The sequence below is a fragment of the Rhinoderma darwinii genome, chromosome 9 (assembly GCF_050947455.1).
Source record: "Rhinoderma darwinii isolate aRhiDar2 chromosome 9, aRhiDar2.hap1, whole genome shotgun sequence".
NCBI lineage: Eukaryota > Metazoa > Chordata > Amphibia > Anura > Rhinodermatidae > Rhinoderma > Rhinoderma darwinii.
In genome coordinates, this window is record NC_134695.1 from 87,197,544 (window position 1) to 87,218,229 (window position 20,686).

General features: G+C 43.3%; 1 protein-coding gene across 1 annotated transcript in view; it reads right to left on the bottom strand.

Annotated features, from left to right (window-relative positions):
* Positions 1-20,686, bottom strand: part of LOC142660486 (ninjurin-1-like) — a 50,414-nt gene that overhangs the window by 18,634 nt on the left and 11,094 nt on the right. Inside the window, exon 2 of the mRNA XM_075837103.1 lies at positions 12,993-13,145. Coding sequence (XP_075693218.1) covers positions 12,993-13,145 — 153 coding nt within the window. The remainder of the gene's footprint in view (positions 1-12,992; positions 13,146-20,686) is intronic.

Below are 20,686 nucleotides of genomic sequence, written 5' to 3' on the forward strand. Positions count from 1 at the left end.
CTCCAGAGCTGCACTCACTATTCTGCTGGTGGAGTCACTGTGTACATACATTACACTACTGATCCTGAGTTATATCCTGTATTATACGCAAAAAACTTCACATGAACAGTAGTGTTATACTTTACTTTATCCGGGACTTCAGCAGTTCTAACTGGAAGAAGAAGGCGTCGCAGGAAGTTAAGAGAGAAGAAGAAAGCAGAGACTATGCCTTTGTATAAAGCTTGGGTGACTGTGTGGCCAAATGATAGCCACTTCTTGAGTGCAGCCAGACGATAAACCCTCATCACATCTACAATTAGATTTTTTCTTACTGAGCATGTATTTTGGGCTCCATGCTAAATCAGCCGGCTTTCATTTTTAATCATGGCCAAGATTTAAAATTCCAATTTGGTAACATTATAACATGTTTTTTATGGCAATGAAAGGGCCATTCATCTCTGAAAGGGTTTGGCAGGCCGTAAATGAATGGAGGGGTCTCGTGATATAATTCTTTACAAAATCGAGGAACAGATTTTAATGTCCCATCTAAAATCATTACACTATGTAACTATTATATTTACTGTCATTAATGCAGGCTCTATTTATGGCTAATTACATTAGCTCCGTGCCAACGTGCCCTTTTTAATTTCAATGAGATTCCTAAAGTATGCCGAGATAATTGATCTGGTTGTAAACTAGCACCATAAAATATAATTTTTTTAAATTTTAAAATCCCTTTTATTTAATATCTTTGGAGCTAGAATTTTGGAAGTTCAGTTTCATACGGAACTAATGTAATATGTTAAATATATTTCCAGAATATCAATTCCATTCTTGGTCTAAAAATACATTTATTTCATGAAATTTTTCTCTTCGTATTTAAAAAATGTAACTATAAAGTCCTTGAACACCAGAGAGAATCCCTGTGTCATGCTCCGCCCCCTCAGGCAATAAACTTAACACAGTGGAACAGTTTTGCCTGGAGTGTTCCTTTAAGAGTCCCTTAAAGGTGTCAAGTCATTGTCTAGACCAGTGGTCTCCAACTTGGGTCTCTACTGGTCTCCAGCCGTTGCCAAACTATATTGAGGAGCTACATGACCTCTACTACACAGCCGCTATTGATGTCACACATATCATGATGTCATACTGTATGGTGTGGCAGGAGCCCCCTTTAGAAACTATGGACCTTAAAGACTTCCTTTATGAACGCTGTATAGATAAGAAGAAAATGTTTTTGTTTCCGGATCCAGTGTAATGCCGAGGACGGAATCAATTAAACCCTGAAGCGGATGTAATATGTGCCCAGGGCACCAAATGTGAATGTGACTGTACTTTTATATATTTAATTTCTTTTAGCAGGTTCACCACCAATCATGTGTCTGTAAATGTTGGTCTTAGCAGCAGTTCTCTGTAATTTTAGTTTGTTGCTGCCAACTAGTGGCCAAACTGCGTGAGCATTTGATATTGTTCTATGGTGCGTTATGATCATAGGACCTGTGGTCACATGAACAGGATGTGCAGGTCCTTAATTTAGTGTCATATTGAAGATGTTGTTGGCAGGCAGGGGAATGGAGCAGGCAAGAGTGGGCCAGAGAGAATGTGATGTGAACAGGGTCTACATCGGTACTGTAAGGCGCAACGCGTGACCTAAGAGACAGACGCTGAATCCTACAATCCTGAGCGGGAGTCACGAGTAAACTACGACTGTTTAGTTGGAGAGTGCCGCCACGAGTAAAGCCTCATGCACGCAACCGTAGTCATATTTATTGTCGGCAAATACAGATCCGTAGTCATTTATAGTCATCCGCAACGCATCTGCATATACGACACGCAAATACGGTCCATAGTGCATCCGCAGTTCATCCATATTTACGGATCCGCAAAAAAGACCAGGGAGGAATGTGGGGTAATCCCCTGGCATTGCATACCATCGCTTCCGTAATTACGGACAGATGCGGGTGCACATCCGTAGCCGTCCGTAATTACGGAATCACCTATAGACTTCTATGGGGAGTCCGTGCCATAATTACGGACAAGAATAGGACAGGTTCTATATTTTATGGATCATTTCTATGTAACGGACATCCATCCCTAAATATACGAAAAGGTGTCCGTAGCCCATAGGAATTAATGGGTCCGCAATTTCATCCATAATTACGGATGAAATCTATGGTCGTGTGCATGGGGCCTAAGAGAGTGACAGAGACCCCAGATACCATGCAGTCTGCGAGAACCCGACTTAGGCCGTCTGTGCGAATCGCGCCGACGAGCCACTGCCAGAGATTGTGAGAGCATTTAAAGGGGAAGTCACCACAGTCAACCACTCTAAATAAGATTTGGGGCCATTGTGAAACCAGCAAGAGTATTGTGCCTAAGGGAATGACCGCCACCAATCTGCCAGCCGGCATGTTCATTGTATATAGGTATGTAATGTTCACGCTTGTGCCCTCTGTGCGAGAGACCATATCCGTAAGCTTATTGGACTGGGTATATATTTTGAACCATAGTAATTTGTATAAAAAATACATTTCTGATGATTATGACATTTCTCCTCTATGGCAGGTATGAGCTGGTAATTAATCGGTTAATAGCCGTGTGGTTATCAACATGTTTCCTCAGCTTTCCAATAAAGCAAGAGTATTTGGAGGAAGTGAGGGGTGCGGGTACATGAGACAGGCGCGGCGCCCGCCTTGTATTAGACAGTGAGGTAGATGAGATCCGACAAGGCAATTACAGCGAACCCACAGTCATAGAGATGTAAATGTCGTTAATTAGGCTCATTAGAGGCCACGGAGTCTCACATCCAGCTGCCCACTGACATGGAGTTTTTGAGATTTTCATTTAGTTCCATACTTCAGTTCCGTGCACTAACTTGGTTTCGGGAATAGACTGGACGTACAGGAGAAACCTACCCATAGACCCTGCACTATCCCACCAAAATCAACCTAGGCCCTTGAGTGTCATCCTGTAATGGTTCAGTCATTATTCAGTTATATCTGTTTCTGGGAAAGCTGGGTGACAAGCATCGTGGCAGCCATTACAGGGTTGGTGGTTCAGCTTTTTCCAGAAACTGAATTTTTCGGAATGGCAAATCTGCCTAGTTATTCCGGAATATAGCAGCATGGGGTGTATTACTACCACGGCATGGAGACCCTTGGATAAAACATGTGTAGGGGCCCCATTCACTTTTTAGAAGAAAGGAAATGAAGAGTAATCCTGCCATACCGTGAACACATAATAGTGTCATACAGTCCCCACATAATACTGCCATACCGTGACCACATAATAGTATCATACAGTCACCACATAATACTGCCATACTGTGAGCACATAATAGTGTCATACAGACACCACATAATACTGCCATACCGTGAGCACATAATAGTGTCATACAGACACCACATAATACTGCCATACCATCACCACATAATAGTACCATACAGAAGACACATAATGCTGCAATATCGTGACCACATAATAGTGTCAGACAGACACCACATAATACTGCCATACCGTGAACACATAATAGTACCATACGGAAGACACATAATGCTGCCATACCATGACCACATAATAGTGCCATACCGTGAACACATAATAGTACCATACAGTCACCACATAATACTGCCATACCGTGAGCACATAATAGTATCATACAGAAGACACATAATGCTGCCATACTGTGACCACATAATAGTATCATAGTCACCACATAATACTGCCACATTGTGTACACATAATAGTGTCATACAGTCACCACATAATACTGCTATTCCGTGAACAAATAATAGTATCATACAGTCACCACATAATGCTGCCACACTGTGAACACATAATAGTATCATACAGTCACCACATAATACTGCCATACCGTGAGCAAATAATAGTATCATACAGCCACCACATAATACTGCCATACCGTGACCACATAATACTGCCATACCGTGAGCAAATAATAGTATCATACAGTCACCACATAATACTGCCATACCGTGAACACATAATAGTATCATACAGCCACCACATAATACTGCCATACAGTGACCACATAATACTGCCATACAGTGACCACATAATACTGCCATACATTGACCACATAATACTGCCATACGTTGACCACATAATACTGCCATACCGTGACCACATAATACTGCCATACCGTGACCACATAATACTGCCATACAGTGACCACATAATACTGCCATACCGTGACCACATAATACTGCCATACATTGACCACATAATACTGCCATACAGTGACCACATAATACTGCCATACAGTGACCACATAATACTGCCATACATTGACCACATAATACTGCCATACCGTGACCACATAATACTGCCATACATTGACCACATAATACTGCCATACCGTGACCACATAATACTGCCATACAGTGACCACATAATACTGCCATATCGTGACCACATAATACTGCCATACCGTGACCACATAATACTGCCATACAGTGACCACATAATACTGCCATACCGTGACCACATAATACTGCCATACCGTGACCACATAATAGTATCATAAAGCCACCACATATTACTGCCATACAGTGACCACATAATACTGCCATACAGTGACCACATAATACTGCCATACCGTGACCACATAATACTGCCATACCGTGACCACATAATAGTATCATAAAGCCACCACATATTACTGCCATACAGTGACCACATAATACTGCCATACAGTGACCACATAATACTGCCATACCGTGACCACATAATACTGCCATACAGTGACCACATAATACTGCCATACCGTGACCACATAATACTGCCATACCGTGACCACATAATACTGCCATACAGTGACCACATAATACTGCCATACCGTGACCACATAATACTGCCATACAGTGACCACATAATACTGCCATACCGTGACCACATAATACTGCCATACCGTGACCACATAATACTGCCATACAGTGACCACATAATACTGCCATACCGTGACCACATAATACTGCCATGCAGTGACCACATAATACTGCCATACCGTGACCACATAATACTGCCATACCGTGAACACATAATAGTGCCATACCGTGACCACATAATACTGCCATACAGTGACCACATAATACTGCCATACCGTGACCACATAATACTGCCATACCGTGACCACATAATACTGCCATACAGTGACCACATAATACTGCCATACCGTGACCACATAATACTGCCATACCGTGAACACATAATAGTGCCATACCGTGACCACATAATAGTATCATAAAGCCACCACATATTACTGCCATATTGTGAACAACTAGGGCTATATTCACACAGTGAGAATTATAAGCCGTATACTTTGAGGATAATTGGTGGCAGTAATCCACTTCTGAAACTTGAATTTCTGCCACAGGTTGGCACGCGGATATTGCATTCAATTACTATGGAGCTAATCTGCGGCTTTTCAGTGCAGGGAGCTCATTATTACACGAAGATTTTTTACGAAGCTTGTGAACAGGACATGAAATACCCCACCTGAATGCATAGCCGGCAGAAATAATGCGAATTCTATCCGGATATAGGCGCAGAATCCTCCCCTAAATTCTCAAAGAATCCACAACGTATGAACATGGCCAAGCAGTGCCATACAGGGCTTTATCATCCTCTGAATATACCGGTATACAGCTGGCACCAAGAGGTAAGTTTACCAGGGTGCACCAGGGGGGAGGTTTAGAATGGGCCACACTTAGGACTGGATGGTAGGGGGATCTACATGGCAGAGGCCCAAGAACAAATACTCCTTTCACTCATGTTACAATCTGGCCCTGACCACTGCATTACTGAGTCATACTATATACAGTATATGGGGCATAGAAAAAGTAGCAGTGAGCTCCAAGGATGCATCTAGTGGGAGCTATAGTGGTCTGAACATCGTAAACTTTAAGAACAATCCCAGAACTAGGTCAGGACAGGATTTCAGCCTCTGAATTTAAACAAGACAGTAGCCATTCACTGACAGCAAGCAGAGCTCTTGAAATTGGTGAAGAATTTAAACGCAAAGTATATAGGAAAGTTGCAGAACTTATTATTGTACAGTGATTAAGCAATAGGGGGATGACCGCATGTAATGCCGGGTGCTCATAACCCTGAGTGGAAGATTTGGATAATTTAGTACACCCTCTCAGGAGCTGCACTGTTTATTTTGATTGAAGTTGCAGTTTCCAGCACAAACACCACCCACGATTACGTATTCTGCGTTTCCACGGCTAGTCGCCACATTTAAAGACTGCAGAAATATTTAGTTGCTAAATCATGCCCATGGGGGACAATGAGTGGATTATTTAAATGTACTTATGCCTTTCCACTAAGCTTTTATAATTGGTTCTGCATTATGAGTACATGTGTAAAACTGGCAATCAACCATTGTCTAATTACAGAGTGAACCGTAAGTGATTTAAAACCCGTCCGCCGCCGTAACCTGTGTCATTTTATGCTCCGACGCCGGAAATTTCTGCCGGATCTGATTGAAGTGTTTGTATAAGGGTTATATGTACCGGGTGTCGGACGCTACTGTCAACCTTTTCCGTTTATTTCATGGCACAATCAAAAATCCGGCTTCATCAAAGGCAGATAAATATTTAAGAGATGCTGTATTTTTATCCTCGGCTATAAAACATGCTTTATTTTTACGGGTTTCCATTACGGAGCCTCTTGTCGTACGGCGATCCATGAGGCTGAGCGTTACTATATGCTGCACTTACTAAGAGCGGAGATGCGGAAGATGCAAAGAGGGAAAATATGGATCTTGTGTCAGCCAAGGACCAACAAATCCATAGGATCCAGCATATATAAATACTACAATGGACTTTATGGAGGTGCGCTATAGTGATGGGCAGGCTGGGGTCAAGGCTGACGAATTCATCCGGAGTGGATCAGACTTACTTTGATTTTGTACTACCTATGATGTTCTTAAAGGGGATCTGATTACTTGTACTCCCCATGAAATCACAATTCTAGAACTTATTTTCCTAGCATTCTGCACAGTGCGGTTCCTCTGTTATTCCTCCTAGAAATGTATGAATAAATCGACAACTGGGTGTTACCATTCCCTTTGTCAAAGAGGTGTGTCCTTGCACAGTCTCACTCTGTCTGCACTGATTGGACAGTGTCAGTTTGGGTAGGGACACACCCCCAACTGGTAACACCTAGTTGTCAATTTATTCATTAATTTCTAGGAGGAATAACAGAGGAACGGCACAATGCAGAGTTCTAAGAAAAGATGCTCCAAAATTCTTATTTCATGGGGAATTAAATTATTTACTAAAACAGATGTCTCAGGAGAGGTGACAGGTTCTCGGGTCTAGTTTGGTTCCCTCTCCCAGTGAAGTACAATGCAGAGACGACCTCAATAACCCAAAAGCTGAGTTGTAGATTTAGAGGAACACTCCAGACAAAACTGATACACTGTGTCAGGGGCGTAGCTAGAGGCTCATGGGCCCCGATGCAAAAATTCTTACTGGGCCCCCCCCCCCCCCCCGCAAACTTCTCATGGCCGACGGTCCGCAGCTTTCAGCTGCATCGCTGGGTCTCCTAAGTGACCCAACAATGCAGCACTAGCAGCCGGGGGCGTCACGAAGGCTGGGTTCACACACACACTATTTACGGTCGTAATTCGGGCGTTTTAGCATTGAATTACGTCCGAAAATGCGGCTCAAAAGCGTCGGCAAACATCTGCCCATTCATTTGAATGGGTCTTACGATGTTCTGTGCCGACGGTCATTTTTTTTACGCGCCGCTGTCAAAAGGCGGCGCGTAAAAAAGACGCCCGCGTCAAAAAAGTGCCTGTCACTTCTTCAGACGTAAATAGAGCCGTTTTCCATGGACTCCATGGAAAACCAGCTTCAATTACTTCCGTAATGGAAGCAGCAAAAGACGCCTGCACATGCCATTACGGCTGAAATTACGGTGCTGTTTTCTCCTGAAAACAGCACCGTCATTTCAGCCATAACAGACGCTGCCGTGTGAACATACCCTCAGGGCTTAAAATGTCAGGGAAATAGCTCCAATACATATGTGTCCGCCCCAAAAAAAGTGTGTATATGAGACAGCATAGCATATCTATAGCACTACGACCCTATAAACTATGGATAGGATTAGATACATTGGCTCAGCAGACAGTATCACACATGATAGGATTAGATAGTGGCTCAGAAGGCAGTATCACACATGATAGGATTAGATACAGTGGCCCAGCAGACAGTATCACACATGATAGGATTAGATACAGTGGCTCAGCAGACAGTACCACACATGATAGGATTAGATACAGTGGCTCAGAAGGCAGTATCACACATGATAGGATTAGATACAGTGGCCCAGCAGACAGTATCACACATGATAGGATTAGATACAGTGGCTCAGCAGACAGTACCACACATGATAGGATTAGATACAGTGGCTCAGAAGGCAGTATCACACATGATAGGATTAGATACAGTGGCTCAGCAGACAGTATCACACATGATCGGATTAGATATAGGGCCCAGAAGACAGTATCACACAAGATACGATTAGATACAGGGCCCAGCAGACAGTATCACACATGATTGGATTAGATACACAGCTCAGCAGACTGTATCACACATGATAGTATTAGATACAGGGCCCAGCTCGCTGACATTGCGGCTCCAGCGCTGGACCCAGGAAAGGTAAGAATAATAATTTTGCTTCTTTATGTGTTACTGATTATTTTTGTGTTTGTTTACAGGTTCGGTTGTTGGACTTCGGATACGAGGACTTCAATGACGGCGTTTTTTTTATTCTCAATAAAATGGTTAATGAGGGTTGTTTTTTTATTTCAATAAAATATTTTTTCTATGTGCTTGTATCTTTTTAAACTTTATTATCACCGCCTTAGTAATGGCCGCCGGCTGATTGACAACCTCCATTACTAAGGCGGGGCTTAATGTTAGCCGGTGCAGAGGCCAACACTAACCCCCATTATTACCCCGGTACCCACCGCCACCAGGAGTACTGGGAAGAGCCGGGTACGAACCAGTACCCGACCATCTGTAGTGACGGGCAGGCACCGGGGTGGCCGCAGGCTGGTAGTATTAGGCCCCATGCACACGACCGTGTTTTTGCGTCCGCAATTCCCCCGCAAATCCACGGGAGAATTGCGGACCCATTCATTTCTATGGGCCCATACACACTATCCGTGTTTTCACGGGTCTCCGCATGTCCGCACATCCGTGCCGCAGAAACTCCGGACATGTCCTATTATGGGCCGCAAATGCGGTGCGGACATGCCAATAGAAGTCAATGGGCCCGTGGAAATTGCAGATACACCTCCGTGTGTCATCCGCAGTTTTGCGGATTTGCGGAAGTGTTGCTAGGCGACGACCGGGAATGAGTTCTGTCGTCATCATGTTTTACCTAGGCTTTTTTTTTTTCATCCGCATTTTGCGGATTACATACGGATGAACTGCGGAGGACATACGGATGAACTGCGGATGACATTTCACGGAACACGGTCCTGGAATTTGCGGACCAGAAAAACACTACGGTCGTGTGCATGAGGCCTTAGGCTGGGGAAGGCCAAAAACAGTGGCCCTTCCCACCCTTGTAATGCTTCCTGCTGCTGCTGTGTTGTATCTGGCTGGTTATGAAAATTGGGGGGGACCCGACATCGTTCTTTCCAATTTTTTATTTTTTTTTAAATGACGTGGGGTCCCCCCCATTTTTCATAACCAGCCAGATACAATAAAGCAGCAGCAGCCTAGCATCACCAGGGTAGTAGGGGCCACTGTATCTGGCCTTTCCCCTCCTGATACCAGCCTGCGACCACCCCAGTGGCCGACCATCACTACAAATGGTCAAGTACTGGATCGTACCCGGCTCTTCCCAGCACCCCTGGCGGCGGTGGGTATCGGGGTAATAAAGGGGGTTAGTGTTAGCCTCTGCATCGGCTAACACTAAGCCCCGCCTTAGCAATGGATGCTGTCAATCAGCCGGCGGCCATTACTAAGGCGGTGATAATAAAGTTAAAAAAAAACCACAAAGACATAGAAAAAATATTTTATTGAAATAAAAAAATAAAAACACACAACCCTCATTAACCATTTTATTAATAAAAAAAAAAAGCTGTCATCGAAGTAGTCCTGGAATCCGCCGTAGTCCAACGACCGAACCTGTAAGAAAACACACAAAAAATGATTAGTAACACGTGTTAGGGTATGTGCACACACACTAATTACGTCCGTAATTGACGGACGTATTTCGGCCGCAAGTACCGGACCGAACACAGTGCAAGGAGCCGGGCTCCTAGCGTCGCACTTATGTACGATGCTAGCAGGACAACTGTCCCGTACTGAAAACATGATTATACTACGGGACAGTTGTCCTGCAGAGAGGCAGGGACTCCTAGCGTCGTACATAAGTATGATGATAGGAGCCCGGCTCCCTGCAGTGTGTTCGGTCCGGGACTTGCGGCCGAAATACGTCCGTCAATTACGGACGTAATTAGTGTCTGTGCACATACCCTAAGGCTTAGATACAGGGCCCATGTGTGATACTGTCTGTGGGACCCTGTATCTAAGCCTACCACAACGTAGGCTTAGATACAGGGTCCAGTAGACAGTAATCTTATACAGTATAAGATTACTGTGTGCTGGGGCCCTGTATCTAAACCTAGTGTGGTAGGCTTAGATACAGGGCCCAGCAGACAGGATCACACATGGGCCATGTATCTAAGCCTACCATGTGATTGGCTTAGATAAAGGGCCCAGCAGACAGGATCACACAATCTGTGATCCTGTCTCATGGGCCCCCTAAGCCTGCTACATCGTAGGCTTAGGGGTTGTGCAGTCCCTAAACATTGATGGCCTATCCACAGGATAGGCCATCAATAGCTGATGTGTCGCCCGGGACCCGCAAATCAGCTGTTTTGAAGGGGACGCAGCACTCGTACGAGAGCTGCTTCCCCTTCATTTCATTACTCGCTCACACTGTGAATCGCCGACACCGATTCACAGTGTGACCGGAATGAAGGGGAGCAGCTCTCGTACGAGTGCTGCGGCCCCTTCAAAACAGCTGATTGGCGGGTCCCGGGAGTCAGACCCCGCCAGTCAGGGCTAAGCTTACCTTCCTCTTCGGCCGCGGCGGGAGTTCTGTAGTCTCGATGCTGTGCGCGGCGGCATAGCGCTGTGACGTCATGCGCTGCGCACAGCGCTTGACGTCAGGACCTCCGCTGCGATCCGGAACCAGGAAGGTAAGTAAAGTATGTTACTATAGTAACAGGGGCCCGCGGCCCGAGTTACTATAGTAACTTTTTATTGATGTGGTGCGGGGGGCCGTGGGCCCCCCTGGCTTCGGGGCCCGGTCGCAATTGCGACCGCTGCGACCCCTATAGCTACGCCAGTGCACTGTGTTATGTCTAGTTCAAGGTCACGGGGACAATGCTAAACTCTTAGAATTGAAGTACACCAAAGAGCTAAGTCTGTGTCAGTTTTGCCTGGAGTGTTCCTTTAAGCTCCTGAGCCCCAATGAAAAATCTTCCCCAAGGATCCCCCATTACTTATTATTTATAGTACTGCTGTCCCCTTATGTCCAGGAGACCTTAAAGGGGTTTTCCACAACCGGACAACTGATGACCTATCCACAGGAGAGCTCATCAGTATATGATCGGTGCAGGTCCAACACCCGTCCCCCGCACTGATCAGCCGTTCAGGTTGATTCCGAGCCCCGGATGTTATGAACGGTATGCAGCAGTTAGAGCCGGAAGCAGATGGCTCCGTACAATGCAGCTCGGCCGCTATTCCGTGACAAGAGCCGTCTGCTTCTGTCATGGACGTCCGGTGCCCGGAGTCAGCAGGAGCAGCTGATCGGTGCGGGGTCCGGGTGTCGGACCCTCACCAATCATATACTGATGACCTATCCTGTGGATAGCTCATCAGTTGTCCGGTCATGGACAACCCCTTTAAAGTGTAACTAAACTTTTAAAAAACGTTTGACATGTCATAGTGACACGTTAGAAGTTTTGATAGGGGGAGATCTGAGCAGTGAGACCCCCACTGATCACTAAAACGATGTGAGCGCAGTGCGGCTTCGTATCTGATCGGCTTTCCTCGGAGTGGTGTATGTGCTCAATAAAAAAGCCTATGAGTTCGTACACCACTCTCTTGGCTTTTTGAGGAAAGCCGGTCAGAAACGGAGCAGGACACCACTCATCCAAGTGCTTCTGCGGCATCGTTTTAGTGATCGGTGGGGGTTTCATTGCTCAAACCCCCACAGATTAAAACTTCTGCCATGTCAATATGACATGTCAGAAGTTTTTTTTAAAGTTTAGTTACGCTTTACGATCCCATTAGTCAAGAGGTCGTGGGTGTGACAATATATATATGAAACCTCTGCAGCCCTTATAGCTACATCATTGTCCACTGCTCTAATGTTTAGCTGCTTAGGTTTGTCTGCAATTTTTGGGCAGTGCCCATTAGTGATGTCATTGGCGTTGCCATCTATTGCTGATGAGGTTGAAAGTGGCGCTCAAGCAGAAACATATTAAGGACCACTTTCTCTAGTTGGTATTTCTCAATATTTTTCAAACGCATCTTCACAAAAATCCTGAAAACCTGACGATCGCAAAAATAATCACAATGTAATTGGTCTACAGAGATAAAAATCCTAAAATGCCAGAAGCAGATTTCTGAGTGGTGGGGAGTAAGATAAAGCTTAATTTGAATTGCTAAAAATGAGCTGCAAGGACTGGAGAAAGACGTTATGGGAGGGAAAAGAAGCCCCAAAACACATGAGTCAATGTTCGAGGGCTGGTCAATAACCTCAAATATTGAGCCTGAACTTCAAGGACTAGCTTCTACGTCAACTCTATAGGGCAAGATGACCCAGATGGTTTTTATACATGGACTCCATACATGAGCACCAAGTCTGGAAGACATCAACACTCCCATCTAGTCTGGATGTATCGAGAACAAAACGTTGGACTACACTAGTTTACAATGTTCCTATGATGGACTTACCAGGAGGGTGAAAAGAAAATAATAAAATGGCGTCTCGGGTCCCTGCTGGAGTAAGTGTTTCATCTGGGAAGCATTGGCAGTGAAGAGGGCCATGTCCAAAAATCCTTGAGCCAATGTCTTTGTTCTGGCGAACGTGTTGATGTTCCTTATCACCTGCAGAGATACGTGAGGGTTACAGAATGTCCCCATCAATAATTCACACTGCAGTTTATTCTTTGTATCAGCTTAAACTTGTGCACCCCCGAGGTATTTAATCATCTCCGACTTCACCAGATGTTACGTTCAGTGTCAGAGATGTATTGTTACCCGATGTTCCCTGAACTCCGCTCTATGGCAGGAGGGGCGAAGGTCTCCGTAGTCCTACAAGTAAGAACCTAATCAGAGAGACAGTTATATTATGACTCACGAGACTCCCGTACTCTCCAGTCTGGAGGACATCGACGATGGGCTAAAAAAAAATAATACATGCCAACTGGTCTTAAAGACGACCCCCGGTCATACATACAACTTCCGGTGCCCCTGAATCCTCCTCTATCCAATGGTCAGTCATCCAGAATCCAGAAGCAGAAAGTGATTGTCATACTGAAGATCATGGCGGAGGGGTTGCCGCTCCCTCATTCCGCTGAGCTGGACGTTGACAGACTTATGGGAAGTCAATCTAAACCCATTACCATTTCCAGCCAATGGTACAAGGACATTATTGTGTGACTGCTATAGAGGCAGCTCCGGTGACGGCTTTGGGTCAGTAGAGATGAGCTCTACCCCCATTCCCAATGGTAATATCAACCAATACAGAGCTGGCATTACAACATTGGGGGCAAGGGTCACACCACCCTTTTTTCTGAGGTACCCTGTCCCGTGATTTGTTACGGTTGGTTTACACCCAGAGTTTTCAGGTGTATTTTGGGGCATAAACGTCTGGAAATACGCCTGGAAAAATGGTAGCTGAACGCCTATAAACATCTGGCCATTGAATTCAATGGGAAAAACTGCATTTAGTTCAGGCGCCCCGAACTAAAAAAACGCCCCGAAAAAGAAGGAGCATGTCAGTTCTTGAGTCGTTTTTGGAGCTGTTTTTCATTGTGTCAATAGAAAAACAGCTCCAAAAATGTCTAGAAAAAAACGCCTCAAAAAATCTTTTCAACTTCAAAAACAGCCATTTTTACTTGTGCGTGTGAACATATCCTAAGGGTGGTGGCCCAAAGAATTAAACCAGTGCTGTCAGGGTCGTCCAATTAGATTATTTTTTAATTTCTGTGAGGCCTCCTCCCCTCGAAGTGTGAAGCTATATGGAAATCCTATACTAGTCATCCGTTTAAGGGTAAAGCTAAGGGTATGTTCACACGCAGTGTTTGCAGGCGTTTTGCAAGGTGTAAACGCCTTGAAAAACTAGAGAAAAAACGGAAGCTGAAAACCTCCAATCATCTGTCCATTGAATTCTACGGGAAAAAAATTTGTTTCGTTCAGACGGGGCGTTTTTTTTACGCGGCCGTTTGAACCCCGTAAAAAGCATGTCACTTCTTGAGCCGTTTTCATTGCGTCAAGAGAAAAACAGCACCAAAAAAGGCTAAAAAAACCACCGTTTTTACTTTAGCGTGTGAACATAGCCTCAGGCTTTCAAAGTTGTATCGTTTCTACATTGTATCACATTGTGACTGCTGTCGACTCTACACATTTTCCCACATCAGAAAATGTGTCAGACTCCACCCCTTTCTGTTTTTTCCCAAATGCCTAGAGAGGTTGACAGGTGTATATATAGTATGTAACAACCAAGATTTTTAAAGATTAAAAACAAGTAAACTTGGAAATAACGCAAATATATGTTATCAATGTAACATTATAGTGGCTAGACATTTCCTTTAAATCAGTAGTTGGAAGCAATTGTAACAATCGATCCTTTTGTCGTGCATTTTATATCAAAATGTATTGATTTATCTATTTTATTTTTTATGCTTCTCTCTTCCTTTTAGGCCTCATTTACACGAACGTGATATACGTCCGTGCGACGCGCGTGCTTTTCACGCGGGTCGCACTGATCTATACAAGTTTATGGGGGCATGTAGACAGTCCGTGAGTTCTGCTCAGCGTGAGTGCACTGAAAAAAACTCACGACATGTTCTAAATTTCTATTTCTAATTGTTCTAAAGTCAATGGGTGCGTGAAAACCACGAAGGTCGCACGTAAGCACTTCCGTGCGAACTGCGTGATTCGCGCAAGAGCTGTCAAACTCTGAATGTAAACAGAAAAGCACCACGTGCTTTTCTGTTTACAAACATCCAAACGGAGTGTCTTAGAGATGAGCGAACCCGGACAACCGAACCGAACTTCACCGGGTTCGGCCGAACTCGTTTTGACCGAACCCGGCAAAAAATGTTCCGGTACGCGACGTCAGGAGACAGTCACTGTCCAGGGTGCTGAAAGAGTTAAACTGATTCAGCACCCTGGACAGTGACTTCCGATCACAATATACATGAACGTGTAAAAAAAAAAAGAAGTTCTGACTTACCGATAACTCCCGGCTTCTTCCTCCAGTCTGACCTCCCGGGATGACAATTCAGTCCAAGTGACAGCTGCAGCCAATCACAGGCCAAGCACAGGCTGCAGCCAATCACAGGCAAATCACAGGCTGCAGCGGTCACATGGACTGCCGCGTCATCCAGGGAGGTGGGGCTGGATGTCAAGAGAGGGACGCGTCACCAAGGCAACGGCCGGGAGACCGGACTGGAGGAAGCAGGAAGTTCTTGGTAAGTATGAACGTCTTTTTTTTATTCACAGGTTGCTGTATATTGTGATCGGAATTCACTGTCGAGGGTGCTGAAAGAGTTACTGCCGATCAGTTAACTCTTTCAGCACCCTGGACAGTGACTGACGTCGACTAGCCTCATCTCTATGATGGCGGCTGCGCGAAAATCACGCAGCCGCGCATCATACACTGATGACACACGGAGCTGTCAAGTGCCTTTTGCGCACGCAAAACGCTGCGTTTTTTTGCATGCGCAAAACACACTCGCTTGTGTAAATGAGGCCTTAATCTGTGGTTTGGGTTCATAGATGTTGTCCAGGATTATATCAGGTTTTTTTTTTCTCCAGAAATAGCGCCACTCTTATCCATGGGCTGCATCGGGAATTGCAGCTCATTCCAATTCTAGTAAATGGAGCTGAGCTGTAAAACGGGCACAACCCATGGACACGAGTTATTTCTGGAAAATAAAAAATCAGACCCTTTTATTTTATAACCTTGGGCAATCCCTTTAAATTATCACACATATGAAATCTATTCCATGTCACCACATAATACATTGTTCTAAGATAGAATTTACATTTTAAGCTCCTGTAGGTGATTTGCTTGGATGTCACTCTGTAAAGAAGAAGTCACAGACAATGTGACATAATAATAATGTGACAGCATTGTTATTACAGACGTCTGCCTCATAAATACGTATTAGAATTGGCTCCAGATCCTAAGTGATTGCCATCATTATGTATAATGTTCTATGTCCCTTCTCCTTGTATCAATGGGGCCAGAGATGTAATCTGCAGTCGTCTCCTTTTTATGGATACTGAAATCTTTATGAAAATGCAAAACTTGTATATAATGTGATTCCCGTGATATTTACTAAAATAGATTTCAGTGGAAAATCCATATATTGAATCTCACAGGTGGGGGGGGGGGGGTGGGGGGCGGGGGTAACAATTACCACCGATGTATCATAAATTATTATCTGGTTACATAGATTCCCATTCCATACAATAATGAAGATTGGGACGGGTAAGTAATCTTTTACATTTACAATGACTTGGAGGATTAGTAATATTATAATATATAAATATTATATTAATATAAAATTCATGTTTCTGTGAAGATTTTCAAAGCAACGGAAAGCATAAAAGTGGCAATATTATTACAAAAAAATTCTGCAAACCAATGTCGGCTCAGAATGTCTGCGTTTTTAAGTGGCCCAGCATAACGGGTATTAATAGTAATATAAATAAAATAAAAATGTATGAAAAATTAATAAAATCAAAATGAGTAACATAGTAGTAATAAAAAAATGATAAAAGGATAATAATAATGTATGAATAAATAAATAAATAAATAAATAAATAAAATACTACTACTTATACTGCTACTACTACTTCTATTACTACTACATATACTAATAAAAAAATTATAATAATTAATTATAAGACATATAATAAACAAAACAATAATAAAATAATAATAGCAATAAAATAATAAAAAAATATTACTACTACTAAGAAATAATAATAGCAATAAAATAATAATAATAATAATAATAATAATAATAATAAATAATACTACTAATAAAAAACAATAAAAAAAATAAATGCTAAATACATAAATATAAAAAATAAATAAATAATAATAATAATAATAATAATAATAATAATAATAATAATAATAATAAGGTACCCTAGAAGACCGCAGAAAGTGCTGCACCTTTTACGGTAGTTTTAGCAAATGATTTCAACCTCATAAATACTTTGCATGGAAGGAGACAAAGTATTCAACAAATCTCACCCATAATATAGAGTTATAGGATGTCATACCAACCCCTACCAAAAGCTTCTTGGAGGTACAAATGGGAACAGAGGTTCCCCAGAATCGCACCCGTGAACTAGGCATCTCTAGTATTTTATTGCAGTCGCCCTGAAGTCGACATTATTGACCCACCATAAAAGAGGCACCTGAATGTCCTGCTTAGATATCGTGTCCATAGATCTCAATCACATCCTTAACATCATTGTCGTTTGCCATTGTTTCAACCCCATCCAAAAAAAAGGACAGAACAGAGGCATTAACTTCTATTCCACTTTAGATGCTTATACTGCATTATTTCCTTCAGCTTCTGCTTATAAACCAGCCTGGCATATGTAAGAAATGATTAGACTAGTTTACACAGAAAGAGGGTATGTATGAATTCTGCCCTAGAATAGACTGCCGAGAACAAATAACTAGTACTGTACTTGGATTGAATAGAAAGGCTTTGCACTGCCACCAGTGGTCATAAGTAGTATTGCACATTTAGCGAAATTTGATATTTATACAGTATGCTCTCAACTTCTTAAAATACCAGTATTGCAACAGTCACCGGCCTGCAATCAGGCAGATTTGATCAGGGAAATAGTAACTGTTGGTGCCCTAAACAAATGTTTCTATAATTCTCTGGTTGCACGGTCCAGTGTGATGTATTACAGGAAATGCCTGTTGTTGTTTTGATGTTAATAATGTATTTACGTTCCTGGCACAAGACCTCAGGCGGTCTCTCATATTCAATGAACTGTGTCTTGGATGATATGATGGAAAGTGGCCTAGGGCTGAAATATTTATATACCAATAAATGAAACTACAATCTGTTCTTTGTTTAATGTAAGCTTGCCAAAGGGGAAAAAACACTAATGTGCACTGGAGTGATTACCTAAATGTATATTACACTTTATGTACTGCTAAGAGAATGTAGACTGGATACTTTGTGGAGCTTTACGGACTTTGCAAGGAGTCTTTGAGTGACCTGAAGTCATGACAAAGGATATGAATACAGCATATTGACTTATAACTAGTAATTTACCACAAAATTTGAAACTAGGATCAGATCATATTTATACACAATGCCCACCACCAGTTATAACCCCACACCACCAGTTATAGCCCCACACCACCAGTTATAACCCCACACCACAAGTTATAGCCCCACACCACCAGTTATAACCCCACACCACCAGTTATAACCCCACACTACCAGTTATAGCCCCACACCACCAGTTATAACCCCACACCACCAGTTATAGCCTCACACCACCAGTTATAACCCCACACCACCAGTTATAACCCCACACCACCAGTTATAACCCCACACCACCAGTTATAACCCCACACTACCAGTTATAACCCCACACCACCAGTAATAACCCCACACCACCAGTTATAACCCCACAACACCAGTTATAACCCCACACCACCAGTTATAACCCCACACCACCAGTTATAACCTCACACCACCAGTTATAACCCCAAACCACCAGTTATAACCACATGCCACTAGTTATAACCTCACACCACCAGTTATAACCCCCACACCACCAGTTATAACTCCACACTACCAGTTATAACTGCACACCACCAGTTATAACCCCACACCACCTGTTATAACTTCACACCACCAGTTATAACCCCACACCACCAGTTATAACCCCAACACCACCAGTCATAACCTCACACCACCTGTTATAACCCCAACACCACCAGTTATAACCCCTCACCACCAGTTATAACCCCAACACCACCAGTCATAACCTCACACAACCAGTTATAACCCCACACCACCAGTTATAACCCCAACACCACCAGTCATAACCTCACACCACCTGTTATAACCCCAACACCACCAGTTATAACCCCTCACCACCAGTTATAACCCCAACACCACCAGTCATAACCTCACACCACCAGTTATAACCACACACCACCAGTTATAACCCCACACCACCAGTTATAACCCCACACCACCTGTTATAACTTCACACCACCAGTTATAACCCCACACCACCAGTTATAACCCCAACACCACCAGTCATAACCTCACACCACCTGTTATAACCCCAACACCACCAGTTATAACCCCTCACCACCAGTTATAACCCCAACACCACCAGTCATAACCTCACACCACCAGTTATAACCTCACACCACCAGTTATAACTCCACACCACCAGTTATAACCTCACACCACCAGTTATAACCCCACACCACCAGTTATAACCCCAAAACACCAGTTATAACCCCACACCACCAGTTATAACCCCACACCACCAGTTATAACCTCACACCACCAGTTATAAACCCACACCACCAGTTATAACTCCACACCACCAGTTATAACCCAAAGCCACCAGTTATAACCCCACATCACCAGTTATAAGCCCACACCACCAGTTATAAGCCCACACCACCAGTTATAACCCCACACCACTAGTTATAACCTCACGCTACCAGTTATAACCCCACACCACCAGTTATAACCCCACACCACCAGTTATAACCCCACATCACCAGTTATAACCCCAAACCACCAGTTATAACCTCACACTTTCAAAAACACCTTCTAATAATGGGATAAAAGGAGCCTGGTTTTCCTTTAAGACACATTATAGTTTGTTTCCCCATTCCTGATAACAGTGCACCAGAGATCTGCATGACAATCCCAATAAGACAGTGTGGTCACTTGAGGGAAATTCATCTCTGTATAAGGAAATTTGATTGGCAAAGGATATTTTTGCAGATTCGCCCATCTCTGCTTTTGGGCCTCCTTTCATAGTCTGAAATGTATAAATTAATCTGGTTTTGATTGTATATGTTCGTGAGATTGTAGTTTTTTTTTCAAATTAGATTGTAAACTTAACTGTGTCAGGGACATTGCTCAACCCAACTCAATCCAATTTAATTTAAGATAGCTCAACTCAACTCTATTTAATCTAGCTATACCCAGCTCAATTTACCCCAACTCGACTCAACCCAATTAAATCCAACTCAACCCAACATTATCTTTCTCTACCCAACTTAATTTAACCTTACCCGACACTAACCAATTTAATCTAACTTGACCCAACTCAATCCTACTCAATCTGACTCAATTTAATCTAACCAGACTCACCCAACTCCATCCAAATCAGCC